General features: G+C 35.0%; 3 protein-coding genes across 5 annotated transcripts; 1 reads left to right on the forward strand and 2 right to left on the reverse strand.

Annotated features, from left to right (window-relative positions):
• Window positions 1–967: 967 nt before the first annotated feature.
• On the reverse strand, window positions 968–7839 carry LOC306859542 (protein lifeguard 2-like). 2 transcript variants are annotated; one of them, XM_079400605.1, is made up of 12 exons: window positions 7655–7839; window positions 4870–4954; window positions 4303–4403; window positions 4159–4223; window positions 4019–4072; window positions 3786–3836; window positions 3542–3581; window positions 3350–3387; window positions 3031–3118; window positions 2827–2922; window positions 2652–2705; window positions 968–2103 (listed from the first exon to the last, which is right to left on the reverse strand). In XM_079400605.1, exons 1-12 carry the CDS (start codon window positions 7667–7669, stop codon window positions 1951–1953), a joined length of 840 nt encoding a protein of 279 aa, XP_079256731.1. In that variant the 5' UTR covers window positions 7670–7839; the 3' UTR covers window positions 968–1950. The 2 variants fall into 2 exon arrangements, with proteins under 2 accessions (XP_079256731.1, XP_079256732.1); XM_079400606.1 differs by lacking the exon at window positions 7655–7839 and adding an exon at window positions 7089–7259.
• Window positions 7840–8642: 803 nt separating this feature from the next.
• On the reverse strand, window positions 8643–10665 carry fitm2 (fat storage inducing transmembrane protein 2). Of its 2 annotated transcripts, none has more exons than XM_079400607.1 (2): window positions 10427–10665; window positions 8643–10193 (listed from the first exon to the last, which is right to left on the reverse strand). In XM_079400607.1, the coding sequence occupies exons 1-2, from the start codon at window positions 10603–10605 to the stop codon at window positions 9614–9616; spliced, it is 759 nt and encodes a 252-aa protein (XP_079256733.1). In that variant the 5' UTR covers window positions 10606–10665; the 3' UTR covers window positions 8643–9613. The 2 variants fall into 2 exon arrangements, with proteins under 2 accessions (XP_079256733.1, XP_079256734.1); XM_079400608.1 differs by having other exon boundaries at window positions 8644–10115; window positions 10427–10620.
• Window positions 10666–15800: 5135 nt separating this feature from the next.
• r3hdml (R3H domain containing-like) lies at window positions 15801–20064 on the forward strand. The gene is made up of 6 exons (XM_079400609.1): window positions 15801–15940; window positions 16615–16915; window positions 18090–18208; window positions 18349–18451; window positions 18660–18775; window positions 18921–20064. Exons 2-6 carry the CDS (start codon window positions 16643–16645, stop codon window positions 19060–19062), a joined length of 753 nt encoding a protein of 250 aa, XP_079256735.1. The 5' UTR covers window positions 15801–15940; window positions 16615–16642; the 3' UTR covers window positions 19063–20064.
• Window positions 20065–20860: the final 796 nt, after the last annotated feature.

The following is a 20860-nucleotide window of genomic DNA, read 5'->3' on the forward strand; positions in this document are numbered from 1 at the left end:
GCAACAACTGCAAACTCTTTCGGACTAACAGGAATTCCATGCAGGAGCAGTGATGACCACACAGCTGTTTCACGATTGGCCAAATTCACCACATGACAACAATGACGTGTGTTTCTAATGTCTTCAAATCCAGTACAGCTCACAAATCTGTTTTTAGAACAGTAAAAGCTTTTTTACTGCTTTTTTACTGTAAAAACTTTATTCTTGAGCAGATGGCGCTGTATTAAGCAGTATATAAAAAGTGTTTCTGTTGCTCATGAAAACGTTTCTGAAACGTCTGTGTATTTGACAAATATTGCATTTTATTCACTTCATCTGTGACAGAGTATGCAAACACCGCGTGAGTGTCACTAACGGGAGCAGAAAGTGTGTTTTCAACTCCGCCCTTGACTGCAAGCGGCTACTCTGTTGATCGCCGTCTGTAGCCGTGCTTCAAGTCGAATAAGTCGAGGTTCGCTTCGTTTGAACCAGCTTCCGACATCATAGATCACCTGCTTTTGGCAAAACAAATCAACTTCAAGGAACACTCCACTTTTTTTGGAAATAGGTTCATTTTACAACTCCCCTAGAGTTAAACAGTTGAGTTTTTACTGTTTTTGAATCCATTCAGCTGATCTCCAGGTCTGGCGGTAGCACTTTTAGCTTAGCTTAGCATAGATCATTGAATCGGATTAGACCATTAGCATTTGGTCATCAAAAATGACCAAAGAGTTTCGATAATTTTCCTATTTAAAGCTTGACTCTCCTGTAGTTACATCGTGTACCAAGACTGACGGAAAATGAAAGGTTGCGATTTTCTAGGCCGATATGGCTAGGAACATACTCTCATAATCACGGAACTTTAATTCAAGAACATTCACAATTATTTACTCTAATTAACCTAGATTTCTTTCTTTTCTTTCTCTTTTTTTGCCAATTTGCAACTGAAACATACTGGTCATTTAATAATTTCATATTCACTACATTTGAATAAATTCCATTTATTGGTCACACACTGTTTCTACTGTTTGTACTGTTCTACAGGAAAAAATGATAATATGTAGCACTGCATTCTGTTTAAATCCAGCTACAGTGATTTTGCACTCTTTTAGAGTGCACTGTAAATCTATGTATACATCCAAAATCATTTACAACTAATTTTCTTCAAAAATAGATCTGTGCTATGATAATACATTAATAATCCTCTTTGGAATAAAAAATAAATAAATCAGATTTATTAACACATATAGGCCTAAACAAAATAAATAATGCTAAAAAAGCATATCTCAATCAAGCTGACTTTACAATGGCAGCGAAAAACAAAATAGAAAATTCCTATGAAATATTAAGGTGAATTTAAATAGAAACACTAATTATTTAAATCAAATTTGTACAAATGAACACAGAAATGTAAATGTTACTTTGATTCATATGTACACTCCTAAAACCAAGCCAGCTGTTCAAAAAAAACTTGTTAACACTGTTATGAAAATATGCATCACAATATCTAGTTTCTCAGAATGATTTGTTCAAATGTCCTCATGCTGTGATACCACACATGAAACTTTTGCAGGGTCAAGCACAAAGAGGAATGCGGTGGACATCGATGGATAAATCCTACTACACAGTTTCACCTCAATGTGATGCTCTAATATTTCATGCATTTTCACTGCTAATGACATCATACAGGTTTCACAGTTGACACCAGTGTATTTAATATATTAGTTTTGTTTTCTATGACACCAGTTGTAAAAGTAGCTGAATGTTGTTAAAGTTTTACCAGTGTATATAAGCAATGTATATGCAAGACCTCCTTCACGCTACATGATAAATGCATGGCACATCGTAAAATCTGAGGTGAGCTCAAACACAACATAGTGCACTGAAGATCCATATCATGCTGGAAGGACATGATCTCTCAGATCAGAGAGACGAAAGAAGAGTCGTTGGAGCTTCAGTTTAACAGCACATTTACTGCCGTTCAGGAGTTCCAAATAACTGGAGCAAGAAAGAGAAGATGTAAACAATGTCCAGGTATAAGGTGAGGGTTGCGAAGATGTATTCCTCAGGACTTATGGTGTACTTCTTTTTTCCCATCAGCATCTGTGTGTCAAATGCCAGAAACTAAAAGAGAAAAGAGAGATTAAAATAATACAATGACAATAATTACTAACAAACACAAGGGATAACGCTGTGTCCTAAACACCTTATCAGGATTTATTTTTCGATAATGATATACCGACTGTACATTATCCTTTTACTCTGTTACTCAAACAAATGCATGGACATTTAAACCCTTTGAAGCCTACTGTTATCATAGGCCTCTAAATGAAAAACTTTCCTAAAAAACTACTACATTCTTTCTTTTATACAGTTTATACATTTTAGCAAGTAAAACGCATTTCAGTAAATGTCTTTTTTTCTGTGAAATCTTTACAGATTTGAATAAATATGAGAATAACTTTTTTTATTGTTATTTTGAGATGAACACTTGCTGGACTGAAGCAACTTGAGTTTGAGCTCCATATTCACAATATATCATGCCACAAAAGCCTAACGTAATGGATACTCAACAAAAAATATATTCAATGTTTTTCCCTAAAAAATTATATATGTCAGGCTTTACAGGGGTTAATACTGATTGGAGTTGAAATTATTTTAGAATTATGTACCATGCAAAACAGTATTGCTCCTAAGGCAGCATACACAGTGTGCAACCATGGAACCTGTAAAGAGAAAAGAGAAAACGTTTGGTGAAAGTACATTCTTATTTCTGTGAATATTAAAGTCCAGCACCCTGCTGAGAAATAATAAATCTACCAGTCTACTGCTGACATGGGTACTTACATATCCAAAGGGCAGAATGACTGCCAAGAAAAGTCCACAAATAAGCATTACTGTGCAGAAAACTAACAGCACGCCTTGGTATGAAGTAATATCAATCTGTAAAATCACAAACATTTGATCAGAATAAATATACTCCAGATTACAGTAAAAAAATTATTGCATTCAAGAAAAATGAAAATATGTGTTGCTTTTAAAAATACTAACCTTGGTTTGGAAGCTAAAGATAGTAATAACAAGACACACCGAGGCAGTAATACCCAGGCAGATGATGACAGATTTAGTATTGTAGTAGCTAGAGAGAAGGAAACATTTAAATAAGAAATAGGCCTATAAAAACCTGACATCCTGTTATATGTAAAACTATTTCACTTGAATTCATTTTTGACATAACACAATATACTGTGCAAGTATGACAAAGTGGAAATAGGAATATGAAACCACAAAATATGCAGAACGTTTAACATTTGTTGTTAGCGTGCATGAAAAAAAAAAGACATAATACACATATAATGTGAGACTTTACCTGGACAGCATTCCTGTCATGTAAGAAAGAGACAGAGTCTGAACAGAAGAGGAGAGATTAATGTTTAAACAGAAGAAGACTTTCTTTTATATGTGAAAACAGGCTTGTTCTTGATCAATACTAGTATTTGTCATATAATAGCTAGTTTGATAACCAATGACTTAAGGTTGTTTTGGTTGATTTAATACTCACAAAAATAATGAGCAGAATCAGATTCCATGGGAACTGCCTCCTGTTATTAGAAAAAATAGAAATGATATTATATATCATATTATATATGATATATATATAATGTGCCAATTTTGCTCAAATAGAAGTTAATTGCTAAAAAATTATTTTAGATTATAAATTATATGATATGATAAATAAAAAATTATATTATATTATATTACTATATTATATTGATATGCATTTGTATCTCTACAAATACACTCACCGGGGTCCACTGCAGCAGGATAGGGTCAGATATGTGACAAAAAACACTGCACTGTTGAGAGAAAAAGACAATACAGCCATTATACCTTCACAGTGGATAACAGTGCATGGCACCACATAAAGTAAAAACTTGCACTGGTACTGAATTACTGTATTATATGCTGTCTATATTCAAACTGAATTTTAAGATTTGCCTTTAGTAAATGTCAACCCAAAATAATAAATTGTACTTACTATGATGCCCAGTACCAGCCAGGGTTGGTCTGTATGTAATATTTCACAGGTTCACTATAAGTTAAACAAGACATACTTGTTAAACAAGCTTGAAAAAAGCAATTATGCATTATGAACGTTTGTTCAGCTCACACACTCACCAGAAAGTGAAAACAGCCACAAAGGCTAATGTGACAGAGAGCTGGAGCATGAGGATGGTGTACACCTACAGGAAATAATATTACATTAATTCACTCCATATTGTCCACAGCACCTCAGAACCGCTAAACAGAATGCAACAATACCTTGCGGATGAATATCCTCCTGATATTTTGGTCATCCCAGCTGAATTCTGTTAGCATCTCGCTATCTCTAGGATAATCTCCACTATAACAAGGGCTTTCACCTTTCAATACCAAAAGAAAATATGAAAAGTTAAAACATTCACAGTGACTGTCATGGGTGATGAATGCAATTAGTGTTCTATAGTATATAGTGTCCAAAATACACTGAATTAATGGGAGAGTCCACACAACAATGCAAATTCTGTCATTATTTACTCCCCCTTGTGTCCTTCAAAACCCTGCAACAATGCATTTATTTGTTCTGTCACTGTGAAACATAAAAAGAAGATTTCTTTGAAGAATGTTGCTAAACAAACAGTTTTGGCTCTCATCAACTTCCATACTGTTTCTTAGCACCCAAAACTTTTTAGTTACCAACATTCTTAAAAACATCTTATTTTCTGTTGTAGAGTTTTGAAACAACATGAAGGAGAATAAATTATAACAGAATTTAAATTTTTAGGTGGACTACCCGTTTAATAATAATTTTAAAGTGCAGATCAGTTCACTAAGGGAAAGTAGTATTACCAGTAATTGCCTCCTCGTAACTTGGAGGAGCTGAGGCCAATGGCTGAGCATCCGAGCCATTGTTTGACTTGTTTGCCACTGAAACCTGTAAACATATTAAATTTGTTATATGTGCACTCAATGGCAATAGAATTTCATTAACAATTATATATAGATATTATAGAACGATTCTTAAAAGGAGCCTGTATTGTTAGAGAACCTGTTATTCACTGTAATTCTGTCAGTGTAATATTATTTATTATAACAATATTTTTTTTTAGAATGATTATTTTTCTTATGGCTATACTGTTCATGGACTGGTGAATCTGTGTAATGCCATCTAAAAGTGTGTGCTTTACATAACTGAGAATGGAGAGAGTGTGTAATTGATCTGGCCATTATTTATCAAGTCTTATCACTTATTTATCGAGTTTGCTGCAGGTAAAAGATATCACAAGGCACCTTAAAAGACGCTTTGCTCCTGTAGGCTATATCCTGATCCATTTAATTCTAGAAGCTGAGAACAAACCTTGTTAACAAAAAATAAAAAGCATATGTAATTGAAAGCATAAAAATTGAACAGAACCATAATCAAAAATATCTGTATATTTACAACACAAAAATGTCTTGTAGCTACTCTAGCTTTGCTCATGCAGTTGTAAAACGTTATAATAGATGATACCAGCAGGCTTCAAGAAATAAAAAATATTTTAATTTAGCACTACAGAAATCAGTCCAAAAACATTAGGAACAAATCCAAGACATGACAAAGCTTCTTTTAGCGTCTCTGGATCATTATTAATCAGAGAGGGCCCCGCGGCCACGAGGTTGTCAGTTCATTTCAAGGTGTGTTCGACTTGAAGCGGCGCTGCGCAGACGGATCGGTGTTTGACACTGAAGTACCGCAAGAGCTATAAATGCACAGCTCTGCATGCTTTCCTATTCTATGGACTACTTGCACAACTACTTCCGCATTCTACTTATTACTTAGTACACAGTTTGCATAGGGCACCACCATCCCCCGGGGGGGGGGCACCATCCCAGTTGCTCCAAAAAAAAAGTGACTTGCAATTTATGCATACACACCCGCACCGCTCGCACCTCATGTTTGCAGCTGAATGCAAATTATCATAATTGATGGACAACTATGCCCGTGAAAAGACATCAGCAATTGAGACTATAAAATCAATCAGACAACTTTAATAAAATCATAGCCATAGGTAACTAGAGCTACACTTGTAATTTGTAAATAATGCAATTTATTACGATGTATTTATTTATTTACTTTTCAATTTTATTAAAGTAATATTTTGACCCCTATAGTAGGTGTTACGGCACCATTTGGCCAGCAGCGGCCCTGCTGATAAACAACCTTATGAAAATTAACCATGGTTTTACTATAGTAAAAGTGCCATGTTTTTTCCATTTTTACCATTTGTATAATAACACTTTTACTACAAATAGCCTACCATAGTTAAACTATGGTCAGTGTAATAAAACCCGAGTTAATTTGTAGTTATATGGTTTAACTTCAACTGCAATTTTTGGTTTTATTTGTAGTAAAACCATGGCTAATTTTTATTGTTTGTGTGCGTTGGTGCTCTTATTCAAGCCCCTACTGCTTATTCCAGTGTTTAAAAGGCTAGTTAGGCTAGTTTAGAGCACTGACACCCTGTGTTGAAACATGATTACCAGCCACCGCTTTCTCAGATCGGTTTATGTTGGATTAAAACTTCAGGTTCCATTGAGTTTGAAAAATTCTGTACAAAGTAATCTCTGAACATAACCGGATTTTGAAATCATCCCGCAAACTCTCATTTTATTAGGCGTTTAAGTCAACTAGATGATTACAGCATACTGAAAATATACATAACTGGAAATAGCTGAGCCGTCATATTTCAAAACGGAAGTGCGTCACGAGGCTCAGTGTATGTAGTCCATTGCAGTACTTTGATGTCAAACACCAATCTATCTGCGCAGCGCCCCTTCAAGCCGAGTAGCCTACACATACAGATGACGCACCAAGGCTGTACAGTGCGTTTAAAAACATTTAATGACGTTTTTGCTCCAAATTCATTTCATAACATCAGTCGAGTGTTTGAAATACATTCCTTTTGTGATCTGACGTGGTTTCATATCACAGAATGAGGCAAAATCATTGTATAATATTCTATACAGTGACAGAAAGGCTATATCGATTAGCATTGCATTATAAATATACACTATGCATATAAAAATACCTGAGATGGCTTGAAGAACAGAGATACACCATTTAGTCACAATCTATATTTATTGTCTTCATTCTCATCAGTTCAGTCATCAGTTAAAACGTCCTTTCTGCATTTTATTCAGCTACTGCAGCGATAGCTTGCTTAGGGATTTCCTACAACGTGATTTTTGTATTTCATTTTATGATTTTTTTTATATACTTATGGTTTTATTGCACGATGGCGCCCTCAGGCTACCAGTATGAATGAAACAGCTACAGCTACTCACTACACCTTATTTTGGGTAAAAATAAGGAAAATAATACTTCTCTCTAAGTTTTTCTCCAGTGTAGAGGAGTTTTTTCTCTCTCCCTCTCTCTCTCAGTAAATGCATAAAATATCCAGACAAAAATTAAGAAATTACTGTAAATGAGTTTTAATCATAATCATAAGGTCTAAACCTTTCTAAACAATTATAGTTATAGACCTCCTGCTTAACAGGTCATGCTGCAGTTTTCTGTAAAATAATTTAATAATAATGTTTTTAGCTAGCACGTACAAGAAATTACAAAAGTATTGTAAAGAAAACAGATGCTTACCTTTCCCTGGGTCATGGTCTCAGATTTTAATCTAATTTGGTTTACTTAAAAAAGTCTTTGCGTCTGTCTTCAGAGGTTTAGTGTGTAGTCTCTGCACCTGTCTGAGATGCTGCACACAGACGGTGATGATGCTGTACTCCTGTAATGACCGCAGCTCTGTGAGCACAAACCCCCTCCCTCACTCTAAAAGGCACATTCTAGCAACATCGAGGTTTTAAAACACCATTGACTGAGGCTCGGACTGTACCAATCAAGCTGGCACAAGAGGGGGGCAGCCTTTCCCCCATGATATGCATTAAACATTTGTCCAGATAGATCCAGAATTTTTCCACAGCACCAAAACAGGAAGAAGTGTAAGAGGATGAAAGACAGTAGAACATATTTGATTAATTATTTAAAGAACTAGTTCCACCAAAAATGAAAATTTGCTGAAAATTCACTATATATATATATATATATATATATATATATATATATATATATATATAAAAGGTAGATCAGTTTGTTTCTGCATCTGAACAGATTTGGAGAACTTTAGCACTTGCTCACCGATGGATCCTCTGCTGTGAATGGGTGCCGTCAGAATCACTTGATATTTGTGTTTCAAGTTTCACTTGTAAACGGTGATTGATCTGTGAATAGTTGTGTCACAGAGAAGGCAATAGTTTGTATAGAGAACTCTATTCGGAAGCAATGGTTTGAAGTCTTATTACAAGCAGTGGACTATAACAATTATGCATCTGTAGTGGTGTGGATTATTGTGATGCTTTTATGGACTCTCATTCTGACGGCACCCATTGACTGCAGAGGATCCATTGATTGGCAACTGATGTAATGGTAAATTTCTTCAAATTTGTTCCAATGAAGAAACAAACTCATCTACATCTTGGATGACCAGTAAATTTTCATTTTTGGGTGAACTGTTCCTTTTAATTTGGTTTATAGTGTCTTACCTTGAGATAACAAAATCAAAACACCTACTAGAGGACCTCAATTCAAAGCTATTTATTCATTCAAACACCATAATGAATTAAATAAAATACACCTCAGTGATGTGTTATACTAACAAGAACTCTGTTATCACATCAGGTGAAACAGATACAGTACAATATCTCAACATAACATGTTGCGGGTTGCTTTCTTTGGAATACTGATGTATTAAGCATAATTGCAATGATAATTGTCTAAAATCATGTTTAATTGACACACATGAAATGACTAATGGATGTGCCCTCCATGACCAGCATGTCCCATCGTTTGTGTTTTAGAATTAATTTACATCTAATTTGCATTGTTCCTCAAACCTGTAAGAAATACTTGAATGCATCACTCAAACATCAATCCAGTCATAATATAATATTATAACCAGTACATATTATAACCTTCTGGGTTTCTAAGAACAGGTGGTGTCAGTTTTCCTGTGACAAACTGATCAGACACTTAACATTCATTAGTGACATGAGGAATAACAACAACTGCAAATGACTAGGACAATGGCACGTATGAATGAACAACAGAACACATAAAATGGTCCTATTAAAACACGATGCAAATATATAATTTACACAAATGCATTACACTATAATTCTCTGACCTCAAATTGATCAGATTTTGTGTTTTTGTTTAAAACCAAGTACAAATATTTAAAATATTAGTGTCATTAGGAACTGTTTCTGTTAAAAGGCAGCTTAGCTGAGGGTTGAAGGTTGATTACAGAAAGCAGCAGCAGACTACCGTATAAGCTAAATTTATTGTCAGGTTTACTATTCCAGCCCTGCATGAAGCCACAAAATGTTTGAAGGCAACAATAAGATTCAGATGTGACCTCTCAGATTACAGATACAGTCATTGTGGAAACACCAGCTGCCCGCCGCCTCTCTTGGATGGCTGACCTGTCATTGATCTCAAAAAAGATACATGAAGCTTGTTGTAGTGCACTTGTAGCATTTAGGTCTCACACTAAGCATGTTGTTTCTGCTGTGGAGGGAGACCCGGAGAAAAGGGCATTGGGTACCAAACAACATAAGTCACGTACCACCCTAATATCCCACACAATGTCCCTATAATCTTGTCAATAATATCATGGAAATACACAGAAGTGCATCCGAACATCCATATCCAGATGGCCACAATCGCATTGAGTGCTATATAAAGACAATCAAGACGAAGGTTTCTGTCACTCTGCGGTATGTGTAACATTGGCACCATTTCCTCCACAATCACAAGAGAAGAGTAAGTCAAGATGAAGGAGTGTCCTGATATGTCAAATCCATCCCAGATGAATCCGGCCTTCTTGCACGCTGCCTTTGTGGTAATGTCACCATGGATAACTTGCATGGTGCCTGACTCATAGCATGAACCGGTAATATCTTCAATGTAGAAAAAAGTCTCAGTGCAGGTGTACCAAATGAATGTTGCCACCAGTAGTGACGTCAGCCGCCTCAACACAAATGTGTAGCTTCTGTTGTAAAGGTTGGAGTAAAAGACGAAAGGCAGAAGTAAAACAATGGTCCATCCCCAAGACACTTTCACAAAATATCTGAAAGTAAAAAAATGAAGTGAAAACGATTAAATGACTTTGGAGCCAAACATCAATGTCACAGTAAGTTGTCAATGACAAGCATTGCTTTTTAATGTCGTTTAAAGCCTATTGCTTTAATATAACATAGTATTGTTATTTTCTAAAAACACATTTCTATTAAAATAATTTAGTTTTACAGTAAATGCAGTTCTAGGTAAGGCTGCCACCATATACAGTAGACTTGTACTCACAGATTTAAAACATTTCTGCTGCTACTGAAGTAGCTCTCCGGCACGAGGCCCATCGCTTTCAAAATCGATCCTGTAAACGAAATACAAAAAAACAAATGCGGTAAACAAGTGCGGGCACACTGCTGTCTCCACAGACAAGCCAAACTGCTCACTAAGCTGCCTAACGTTACTGCAGCCATGTTGTTCTGTGTGCTGTGTGTGTGTTTGAATGCGGAAACAGAAATCAACACGCTACTACTAATCCTACTATGGTGACGGGATGTCGATTAATATTCATGAGCAAGCCTTCGCCATTGGACAACTACTAAGAAACGTCGCCATTATCTTATTAAATATCCAAGAGTGAGACGTCCGCCATAGGACGTTTACTAAACACGTCGGCGCTGTCTGATTAATATGCATGAGCAAAACCTTCGCTCTAGTTGCTGTAATCTCTCAACCTGTAACCTGCTGTCATCAGTAATCATCACGGAAAGTAAAATCGTTGCATAAGAATATAAGACTTTGCAGAAAAGATGCTGTTTGGTTAAATGTGTATTTAAAAGTTTGAACCAATATAGTTATTTTAAAACATATATTACAAAATATATTGGGTGAGCAGTTTTGTCTCAAGGCTTTCACTGTCCAATAGGTGGCACTACATAACATAGTAAAAAAAAACTCTACTTTTTTTAAAAGAAAAACAAGCAAGACACTTTAAAATTGTAACCTAAGTAATATATCTTCCCATTTAATCAATTTTTGCACACGTTCTTGATGTGCACTGTTTTCGAACCTAAAGATCTACAGATGCACTTCAGAAAACAGACAATGTTCAGTTTTCACTTCTTAATTAAAATTCATTTTAAAAATCTTGTTGATGTTTTAAAATAATATGTTTGGTATGATTAAAAAATATTACTTGGAAAGTTCCACAGGCTTTCCTTTGTTGCACTCTAAACTGGCAAGAGTGTATTTATTCAAAGACAGTGTTTCCAAGAATGTGTGCCATTTGGCTAGGTTGTGTCTCCATTCTGCTTCCACATATTGTGCCAGACAGATCAGTCTGACAGGATGTTAAATACTGGTGTTTTAAAAGTGATTTCCATGGATTTAAAAATCATTTGGAAATCTCTGAAGCAGTTACAACTGGAAACAGTACAGGTGCATTTAGACCCTTAGTTCAATCATTAAATCCAGTTTGGACACTCTTGGATGCAATTAAGAATCGTTAAGAGAATAAACGTAATATGATTTTAATGAACTAGAGATCTGTTAGCTGAATGGACCTAAAATGTCTGACAAAATGTTTTATGGGAGAACCTAAGCCAAATGTATTTTTAAATTAATTTAAGATTTATTATTTAACATCATATAAAAACTGAAGGGTTTTAAGAGTATGCTGAAGTGGTCAGACTTAAACATAAAATAAAAAGCTATAAATGTACAATTGTTTAAAATATTTAAACCCTAGATAGTCATTTGAAATATTTGCATTTCATGTAATTACATCTGTTATGTGTGTCTGTGTGTGTGTGTTTACTGAATAAAGCATCTGAGGTATATGTAACAGTAGAACAGTAATAATACATTGATTATTACACGTTTACTATTCATACAACGTCTTCTTTTTTTTGTATTACCACTCCCTTCAGATAAACACTTTTGTACGTGTCTAGACAAGATGATGTCATATTAGAGGAAGTCAATTGTCTAGAGGTGTTCCACCCAAGCTTGATCCATTTCACACTGTCTCACAGAAGGTGGGCCTCAGTGAGTTATGGCTTCGTCTGCTCTTCCTCAGAGCATTCCTGACCATAAATCTGAAATGTTACAGCTTGACATCGTAAGTGCTTTATTAAAATGGAACTTTTCAGAACCCCACATATGAGAGAAATATAATTGGTCGATATGGGGTAAAGTCTCACAATCTCTTAAAGGGGATAGACTATCCCGGATAGTCCACCCCAAAATGAAAACTTTATTCAATAACATGTTGTTTTATACCTGTATAAATTTATTTTCATATACATTTATTTTCATCTGTGGAACACACAGACACACACACACTGGTTTTCATGTTTTATGGGGACATTTGGTCCCCATAACATAGGGGGTACCGGATAGGCCTACACACACACACACACACACACAAAAGATATACAATGAAAGAAAATGGGGTACAGTGTTGTTTTGGACCCCTTTGATTTTAATTTGATTTTTTATTTTTTTTGTTTACAGCAAAGAAATTAAGTAAATGATGACCGAATTTTCATTTTTGCAACTATCCCTGTAATAATAGGAGTACATAACCGTTTGATTTATAACTACAGTTTTGGCAATATTCAAAGTAATTCTTTTCTCTTTCATTTTAGGAATTCTTATATTTTTAGAATTTGAAAATCTAATTTAAATCCTGTAGCCTATATAACAATATATTATTTAAACAATAAATCCACCAAAAATTGTGTCACAGCCTGCAACTCAGAACCATTGGCTTCCATCCAGGGATTTGTGCCTATCATTTGCATAGAATTAATGGCAAATTATATTACTTGCTCACAGGTTTTAAATAGATAATATGTTTCTGCAATGAGTGCTAATTCGTTTTGAAATAAACACAGTTTCCTGTAGCTAAACTGGTAGAGAATGCAATAATATGTTCCAAACAAGAAAAAGTAAATAATGACAGAATTTTCATTTTTTAAGATAACTATAATGATTTGTACTGAAAATAATTTGATTGATCAATTACTTTTGTTCATAATATTTAGTCAGTTTGCTTATTCATGTTAATTTAATGATAATGTTTTCTTTTCATCAGTGTTATTTATTCATAGGTTTCACATTGTTAACATATTTCTGCGATTGTTAATTCTTTTGAATGAAATGCAAAAGCAACACCCGGGTCATTGGTTTGATTCAAGGGAATACTGTGAAAATGCATTGCTTTAATCCAGTGTCTGCCAGTATAGGTTTGTATCTGCATATGAATGGTTAGTTCCTCTGCTGTAAATATGGTAGTGGTAATTCAATGTCTAATGAGAAAGTGGCAATTCAATGTCTAATGTGGTGTGATTTCTTTTAATTCCAGCAACAAATGGTCAGAATAGACCCATTGTCTCTATTCCCTTCAAAACCAACCATCACCATGAACAGCTACATCACTTAGTAAATTTGTTTTCGGGGCTGCCAAAACAAAGTTTGGACTGCTGACATGAGAAATGGAGCGGCAGCAGGGAATGGGAAACCCTGGATTTATGCTAAATGACGTGATTCATACACAGAAAGACCTGACTGCCCTTTCCATTGCTGTGGAGGAGATAATGGCACAGCTGTGCAGCTTTTTAAGTCACTTTTTCCCTCTCGTTCAATCCCACAATGCACAAGGACCCTTCAGCCTTGCGCAGATGGGAAGCATGAACGAGATATAGTCAAGGTAACCATTATGTGAATGAATTAAGCTTAACGTAAGCTATATCTGGTTATACCTTTAATGTTTTCCAGGGCTGCTTACATGCACTGAATAATTCATTTGATATTTCTGCTCAACATTCATCACCTCTTTTGATGTGTGATGACAGCACTATTAAGTATGTGATAGAATTGACAGAGACATGCCTGCAGCTATTTTTAACCACACCACTCCACAAGGGCTCACTGTAGCTTAGAGTTCTGTATTCATCATATTAGCACATAAAACTGTCAAACATTTGACCCGGGGAAGAATGTTTACATATGCGTCTCATCAACGGCATGACCAACCTTGTGTATTTTGTGTACAAGGACAAAACCGTAAAGGTTGCAACATTACGTATCTTAGGAAGTGACATCATATGCTTGTCTAGAGAACAAGTCGCGGCTTTCTTGCCTATATAGTAAGTCAACAGAAAGTCTTCCAAACAGGCCTTTCGTTGAACCTTGACCCTGCTGACCGTGGCAGTTTTAGGATGACTGCTAACTTTTGAAGTTTCCTTTGAGGATGCTGAACCTTAACTATACAGGTACATGCTGAATGAAAAAATTAAAAGCTTTATTACTTTATTATGTTTTTAATGTTGATGTTATTTTCACTATATTTAGCTTATAATAATGTATTCAGTAATTACATTTGCTAGATCAGCCAAAAACAAACTCTAAAGTATTAAAACTCAAAAGTAGAATTCTAAAGTATTGTCATTTAGAAGTGTCAATATCTTTCTGTTCTTTTACTTTAGACTATTAGCTAGAAGACTAGAAGAATGACATTCGCACAATGGATTGTGGGACTGACAGTGGCGTGGAGCAAGTGCAAACGGAGCATAAAAAGCCATTAATTCTATGCAAATGATAGGCACAAATCCCTGGATGGAAGCCAATGGTTCTGAGTTGCAGGCTGTGACACAGTTTTTGGTGGATTTATTGTTTAAATAATATATTGTTATATACAGGATTTAAATTAGATTTTCAAACGTTGTTGCCTGTATTGTGGCTGTATTGTATTATTTATTAATATTAGTGTATTAAATTATTAATTGAAATAAAGTTTGTATCTTTCCAACGTCTTTTTACGACATTTAGTTTATGCTGATGTTGCTGTTTTCCAAAGGATTGTCCCATATCATTAATACGTCGGAATCTGTAACTCGATGCTCTCGATGACCCTGTTCAGTGGTTGCTGCAGTCAAAGTTGTGCAGTGTATATTGGCACTGCCCAGAGACTGGAGATATTACACATGGCATGTCCTTCCTGGAATCCTAGACAGCTGGGACAATGCTGACTGGGCTATGACTTTAAAATTTGGCCTTTGATTCATAGAAGAACTCCCTCACTTTAATAAAATCCTTGCCTGTGCTTATTCAACTTATTTTATTGAAACATTTTGCCAGGACGACTAAGTGCAGCTCCAACCAAAACTCACAAAAAGATTTCAAATGTCCAATATAAGCATAGTACAGAAACAGATGATTTAAAGGAAAAAGAGCCCAATGTAGCCACTATAAACAAGCATGGACAATTTGTTTTGTAATATTACATTGCATGCACTGTATTTTAGTTACTATGTCCTACATGATTTTCAATGAAAGATAAATTATGAATTCAGAGGTGAGAGTTGCCCAAAAAAGCGGTAAAACAACATCTGAAAATCACAAAGGTAATGGAAAGGAAGAGCAATAACTGTTAAAAGTCATCAATCTTAAAATCCCTTTGGAGAGCATGACTGTTTGGAGCTTCCATACTGAGTGTGTGCTGAAAAAGCAAAACCTTCCATTAAATTGTTTCCTGAACCTCAGGAACATCCCTGTGGGGGAAGAAAAAGAGACAAGGGCTTTTCTTTTACGTCAAATGGCCTTAGAGAGTTGGCCCAGTTAAAGTTCGCTGCCACACATGTCAAAGACGTTGTTTGCAAAGGCCAGAGTTTAAGTGGAGATCTTTTCAGCTGCTCTTCTCCAGGCTGTGCTAAAGTGCTGGAATCACTGCTGAAGGTATGTGCTGTGAAGACCACTCCAGCTGAAGACCCCCGCTCTCTTCAGACTGCAGGACTACATTCATAAGTATATCCCAAAATTTACTTTTCAACAGCCGTTATGTGGGTTTTTTAATGATTAAATTAGAAAATATAGTCAATTTTCATAAAGGGATTTATTGAAAGATATTTGTTGTTGATGCACTGCTGCATTTTCCAAGGTTTAGATGTTTACATGTATAATATCTTTAAAGAATAGTGAGGGCATTTGGGTGCAATGTCTATCAGTTGTTTAAACCATGAGTTTTTGCAGTGTAACCTTATTGTAAAAATTGCAGTTTAAAATATAAATGGTAACTACAACTATATATATATATATATATATATATATATATACTATTTAAATGTACTGTATATGTAGCATTTTTAATAATTTTTGCCTTTTAAACAGAGTTCACACAAAAATAAAAAAATGACATTTTATCACTATTTTCACCATTTTACCTCATGTTATTTCACAAAAGGATACTTTAGGCAGTTTTTGACCTAAAGTAAAAAGTTTAGGTAACACAGCAAGTCATCTGCTTGTTATATCGATATGTTGACATGTTTATTCGGTTACTATGGTCTAAAATGGTCTACAGAAATTGCAGGATTAAACTGTACTTACACTTGAGTAGGGACTGTACCGTTCCTGAGCTTATTTTACTGGCTAATACGGTGAGAGATTGCTGACACTGAATTCTCTTTCCACAAATAAAGCACCTGTAGCCAACCAGACAGAAGGCAGATGATGAGTTTGGCCTGCGTTCAGCTGTTCTTTGCCGCCACGTTGTGGTCACTGCCCTGCACCACAACATCTGTGGCGGTGAGCAGCGCAACAGAGCTGCTTCATCTCAAAGATGTTTCTCTGGAGGCCCTGCTGAGGAACAGCAGCGACACCAGCGCGCCTCGAACGCGGCGGAAACGCTTCATCTCCAGTAAAGATATGACGGCCATTCTGGACTATCACAACCGCGTGCGCTCACAGGTCTTCCCACCCGCGGCAAATATGGAATATATGGTAGGACATTTTTATTAGCTATTTTTTTATTTTAATTAAATCGAACAATTCTTATATAGCATTTATTAATGTTAGTTAATATTCAAAACTTATAAACATGATTAAAATTTAAAGTTTTATCTGTTAACATTAGTTAATGTACTGTGAATTAACATGAACATTTTGATTAACTATCATGGTAACACTTTATAATAACTGCACACTATGAATCATTAGTTAAGTATTAGTAAATAGGTAATCCATCCTTTATAAAGTGTTGTTCCAGCATAGGCTACTAATGTTTTAAGGTTATCATATACATGAAAAATAGCCTACTTTTTTCCTGAATTTAACATTTCAGGACAATCTAGTTGCTTTTTTCAATTACAATGCAAGGTGACTGAAAATGTCTAGCTCCAACAAGGACTGAAGTTCACCATAATAGTTTGAGTATCATAAAAATTGACTGTATAACTTTAAATAGCGCATCTTCTTACAGTATGTGATATCAAATTTGTATTATAATTCAGATCAGTCTCGTGAAATGAATCAACTAATTCATTAAAATGTGACCACAAAACCAGTCATAAGGGTCAATTTATACATCATCTGAAAGCTGAATAAATAAACTTTCTATTGACAATATTTGGCCGAGATATTTGAAAATCTGGAATTTGAGGGTGCAAAAAAAATCTAAATATTGAGAAATCGCCTTTAAAGTTGTCCAAATGAAGTCCTTAGCAATGCATAGCCTATTACTAATCAAAAATTAAGTTTTGATATATTTACTGTTGGAAATTTACAAAATATCTTCATGGAACGTGATTTTTATTTAGCTAATATCTTTTTTGGTATAAAAGAAAATCGATAATTTTGACCCATACAGTGTATTGTTGGCTATTGCTACAAATCCCGTGCTACTTATGACTGGTTTTGTGGTCCAGGGTAACAAATATCTGATTCAAAAGAATCGTTGCTCATGATTCAAACATCGCTATGGCTTAGTAAAGCTGTAATATGTTAAATAACCGTCTGTTCCTCACACAATCCATGTTGTATGGACAAAATTTATGATGATTTTTCTTCCTTTTTGTTGCTTAACATCTACATTTTCTAGTCACTGCCATTACATGGGCCTTTTGGACGAGCTATTTTTTAAATTATTTGTTTATCTATCCGCTCTCTCCTTTGTGAGGTGTGGGATGAGAGACTGGCTAAATCTGCAGAGTCCTGGGCCACTCAGTGCATTTGGGATCATGGACCGCCTTATGTTTTGCGACACATTGGACAGAACCTGTCCATCATCTCGGGAAGGTAAGGACCCTTACAACAACGTACTATATGGGTACAATCATATATCAGCATGAAATAATATCCAAAAACCATGTCAGTGCTGGATCATATCTACACTATCCATTCTGACTGTGATAGTTAATATTTCTTTCATTTTGCAGATACAGATCGATCACTGACCTGGTAAGATCCTGGTATGATGAAAGACATTATTTCTCCTACCCCAACAGATGCAGTGGCTCTGTCTGCACACACTACACTCAGGTGGGTCTCCAAAATACATAATAATATAGAATATTTTATATATAATAACAAAAATTATTTATAATAAAAAGTAATATACTTTTTTAAATTAATAATTTATATATTTATATGAGAAGTATTATATTGAATTTAATACAGACACTTTTCAGACCTTTTTTTTTCAAGATATTACTGGGATATTAATTTTAGTAATGACTTTTTGATTCAGATGGTGTGGGCGACCAGCAATAAGATCGGATGTGCTATCAGAAGATGTTCAAATATGTATGTGTTTGGGAGTATGTGGAAACAGGCCACCTTTCTGGTTTGCAACTATTCTATCAAGTAAGAATTTTTACTGTATTCATCAATACAATATTTTAATCTTAAAAATGCAGGAAATAATGTTTGTTTTTTTATTAAGCAGATTTTGGGAAAACTAAAGAGAAGGGAAATAACCAAACACATACATGTTCTTTTTCTGTTCCAGGGGCAACTGGGTTGGAGAGGCTCCATATAAGACAGGGAAAGCATGCTCTGCGTGCCCCTCAAGTTATGGAGGATCATGCGATAAAAACCAGTGTGACTCCAGATCAAAATCCAGAAGAAATGCAAGCGGTGTCAGAGGCTAATGGATAAAAAAATCCCTTAAAGTAAAAAATCTCTCTCTTAAAAACATTTTTTACGAATAAATAAGTTACAAAATAGAAACCACTAAAATGTAAATTTCACAATGCAAATTATTCCAAGGTCATTTTAAACTGAACGCCATTTAAGGCTGTAAAATGTCCAAGTAATCAAATGTGAAAATGTCAAATTGCATCAACTGTTACTTTGTTTGTTACCACCCCATAGGTGTCAAATTTTGTATTTTTTTTTTATTACTTTATTAAGATGTTTAATGTTTATCCGTTGTTGTTTTTCAAGGCTCTGGACTGTTTGCACTGTTTTGCTTATAATTTGTTTGTACTAAGATGCATCGCAGTGACCATTCACATTGGGAGTAAAGCACTTTCATTATTATTATTTTGTCCTTTTTGTACAGGTAATACATTTTCCTTAGCTTAGGAAAGTCATATGTTCAATGGTTTCTAACTATCTTTTAGAATTGTCTATTGCACTCATGTCATACAGAGGACATGACTGCACTGTAAACACATTTGTCCTCATAAAAACTGTTCTTGTATTTACATTTTCTCTTATAACACAGGCGGACAGTTGCCAACACCTTCCCAGCAGGCACATAGCCAATAAGTAAAAAATACATCAAATAAATCCAGCAAAGAATCATTTAATATATTAAGGTGTAAGTGGTCAAGGATCAGTATTGAGAAGCAGAACGAAACCATCTTTTATCGCCTCATTAATGTGTTCAATCTATCTAAAAGAGACAGATCTGCTGTAAAACATCTAAAAGGCTTTTAAAGCCATAAATGAAGCACTGGGCCACTTTCTCTAGTCCAGTGTATAGGGAATACTTTACCGGTGGTTGAAATCATTCACCTGAATAAGAAAACATGAGTATATTAGTTTGTTTTTGGTTCAATAGGGCATCAATCAAAGTGTTGGCTTTTGAATATGTATATTCAAGTTTGGATTCAGTAAGATAATTTTATTAAAAAGGTTTATTCATCAAAGACCTAGTAATTGATCAAAAGTGACAATAAATGCTGTTCTTTTGGACGTTCTATTCATCAGAGAATCTCCGGTTCCCCAAAAAATATATACAAAAAATTAAAGTTTTCAACATGGATAATAATAACATTTTTATTGTTTTATTTATTTATTTTCCCCACCAAATCCAAATTTTCACAATATTCCCCAATATTATTGATCATATTCACAATATGTTTTACTGTATTTTTAAACTTATTGGTACTGCATATAAGCATTATAAAGCAAATGGACACAAAGAGCATAGGTGTGACAAAAGTGGGGAAAATCTAAAGTTTCAAAACATTGACTTTCCCACGAAGCTGCTTAAAAGTGAAAGCAATATTAGACTTCTGTTAGACATCTGTCAGAAAGCAACATATTATATTCATGGGAAAAGCTGTCAAAACTAACACAACATCTGTTAAGAACAAAGGGCAGCGTGTTCAGTGAAGCCTCATATGAATGTCTCAAACTGTATAAAATTCAAATTGGATAGCATCGGTCTAATGGTGACAAATTTAAGCTTCTAACACAAAGGTAAAGTCAAACTTGTCAGTCTGTTTAAAGACAAATAATTACAGTATAGCGGAAATGAAAGCTGATATGAGGCATGTTGTCAAACAGTACATTTGGATTATTTCTTATCAAAGTAATGGGAATCGGACAAATCAGAAAAGCTAAATGAGTCTGTGTAAACCCTCCACTCCTTTCATTTCTCACACCTGACTAAACAAAACTCTTCCTACCCTAACGATTCATTCCCGAATATGGCAT

This window comes from Barbus barbus (assembly GCF_936440315.1).
Source record: "Barbus barbus genome assembly, chromosome: 40".
NCBI classification, from domain to species: Eukaryota; Metazoa; Chordata; class Actinopteri; order Cypriniformes; family Cyprinidae; genus Barbus; species Barbus barbus.

What these genes read in the sequence shown, in the direction of transcription:
- LOC306859542 (XM_079400605.1), bottom strand. An exon ending in ATGACAGGAATGCTGTCCAG is followed by an intron (nt 3,119 to 3,349) that starts GTAAAGTCTCAC and finishes CCTTCTCTCTAG; the next exon opens with CTACTACAATACTAAATCTG. An exon ending in TCATTCTGCCCTTTGGATAT is followed by an intron (nt 2,706 to 2,826) that starts GTAAGTACCCAT and finishes TTCTCTTTACAG; the next exon opens with GTTCCATGGTTGCACACTGT.
- fitm2 (XM_079400607.1), bottom strand. Translation starts at nt 10,605, where the DNA reads ATGGCTGCAGTAACGTTAGGCAGCTTAGTGAGCAGTTTGGCTTGTCTG. An exon ending in AGCAGAAATGTTTTAAATCT is followed by an intron (nt 10,194 to 10,426) that starts GTGAGTACAAGT and finishes TTTTACTTTCAG; the next exon opens with ATATTTTGTGAAAGTGTCTT.
- r3hdml (XM_079400609.1), top strand. Translation starts at nt 16,643, where the DNA reads ATGATGAGTTTGGCCTGCGTTCAGCTGTTCTTTGCCGCCACGTTGTGG. An exon ending in CTGTCCATCATCTCGGGAAG is followed by an intron (nt 18,209 to 18,348) that starts GTAAGGACCCTT and finishes TTCATTTTGCAG; the next exon opens with ATACAGATCGATCACTGACC. An exon ending in TCTGCACACACTACACTCAG is followed by an intron (nt 18,452 to 18,659) that starts GTGGGTCTCCAA and finishes TTTTTGATTCAG; the next exon opens with ATGGTGTGGGCGACCAGCAA.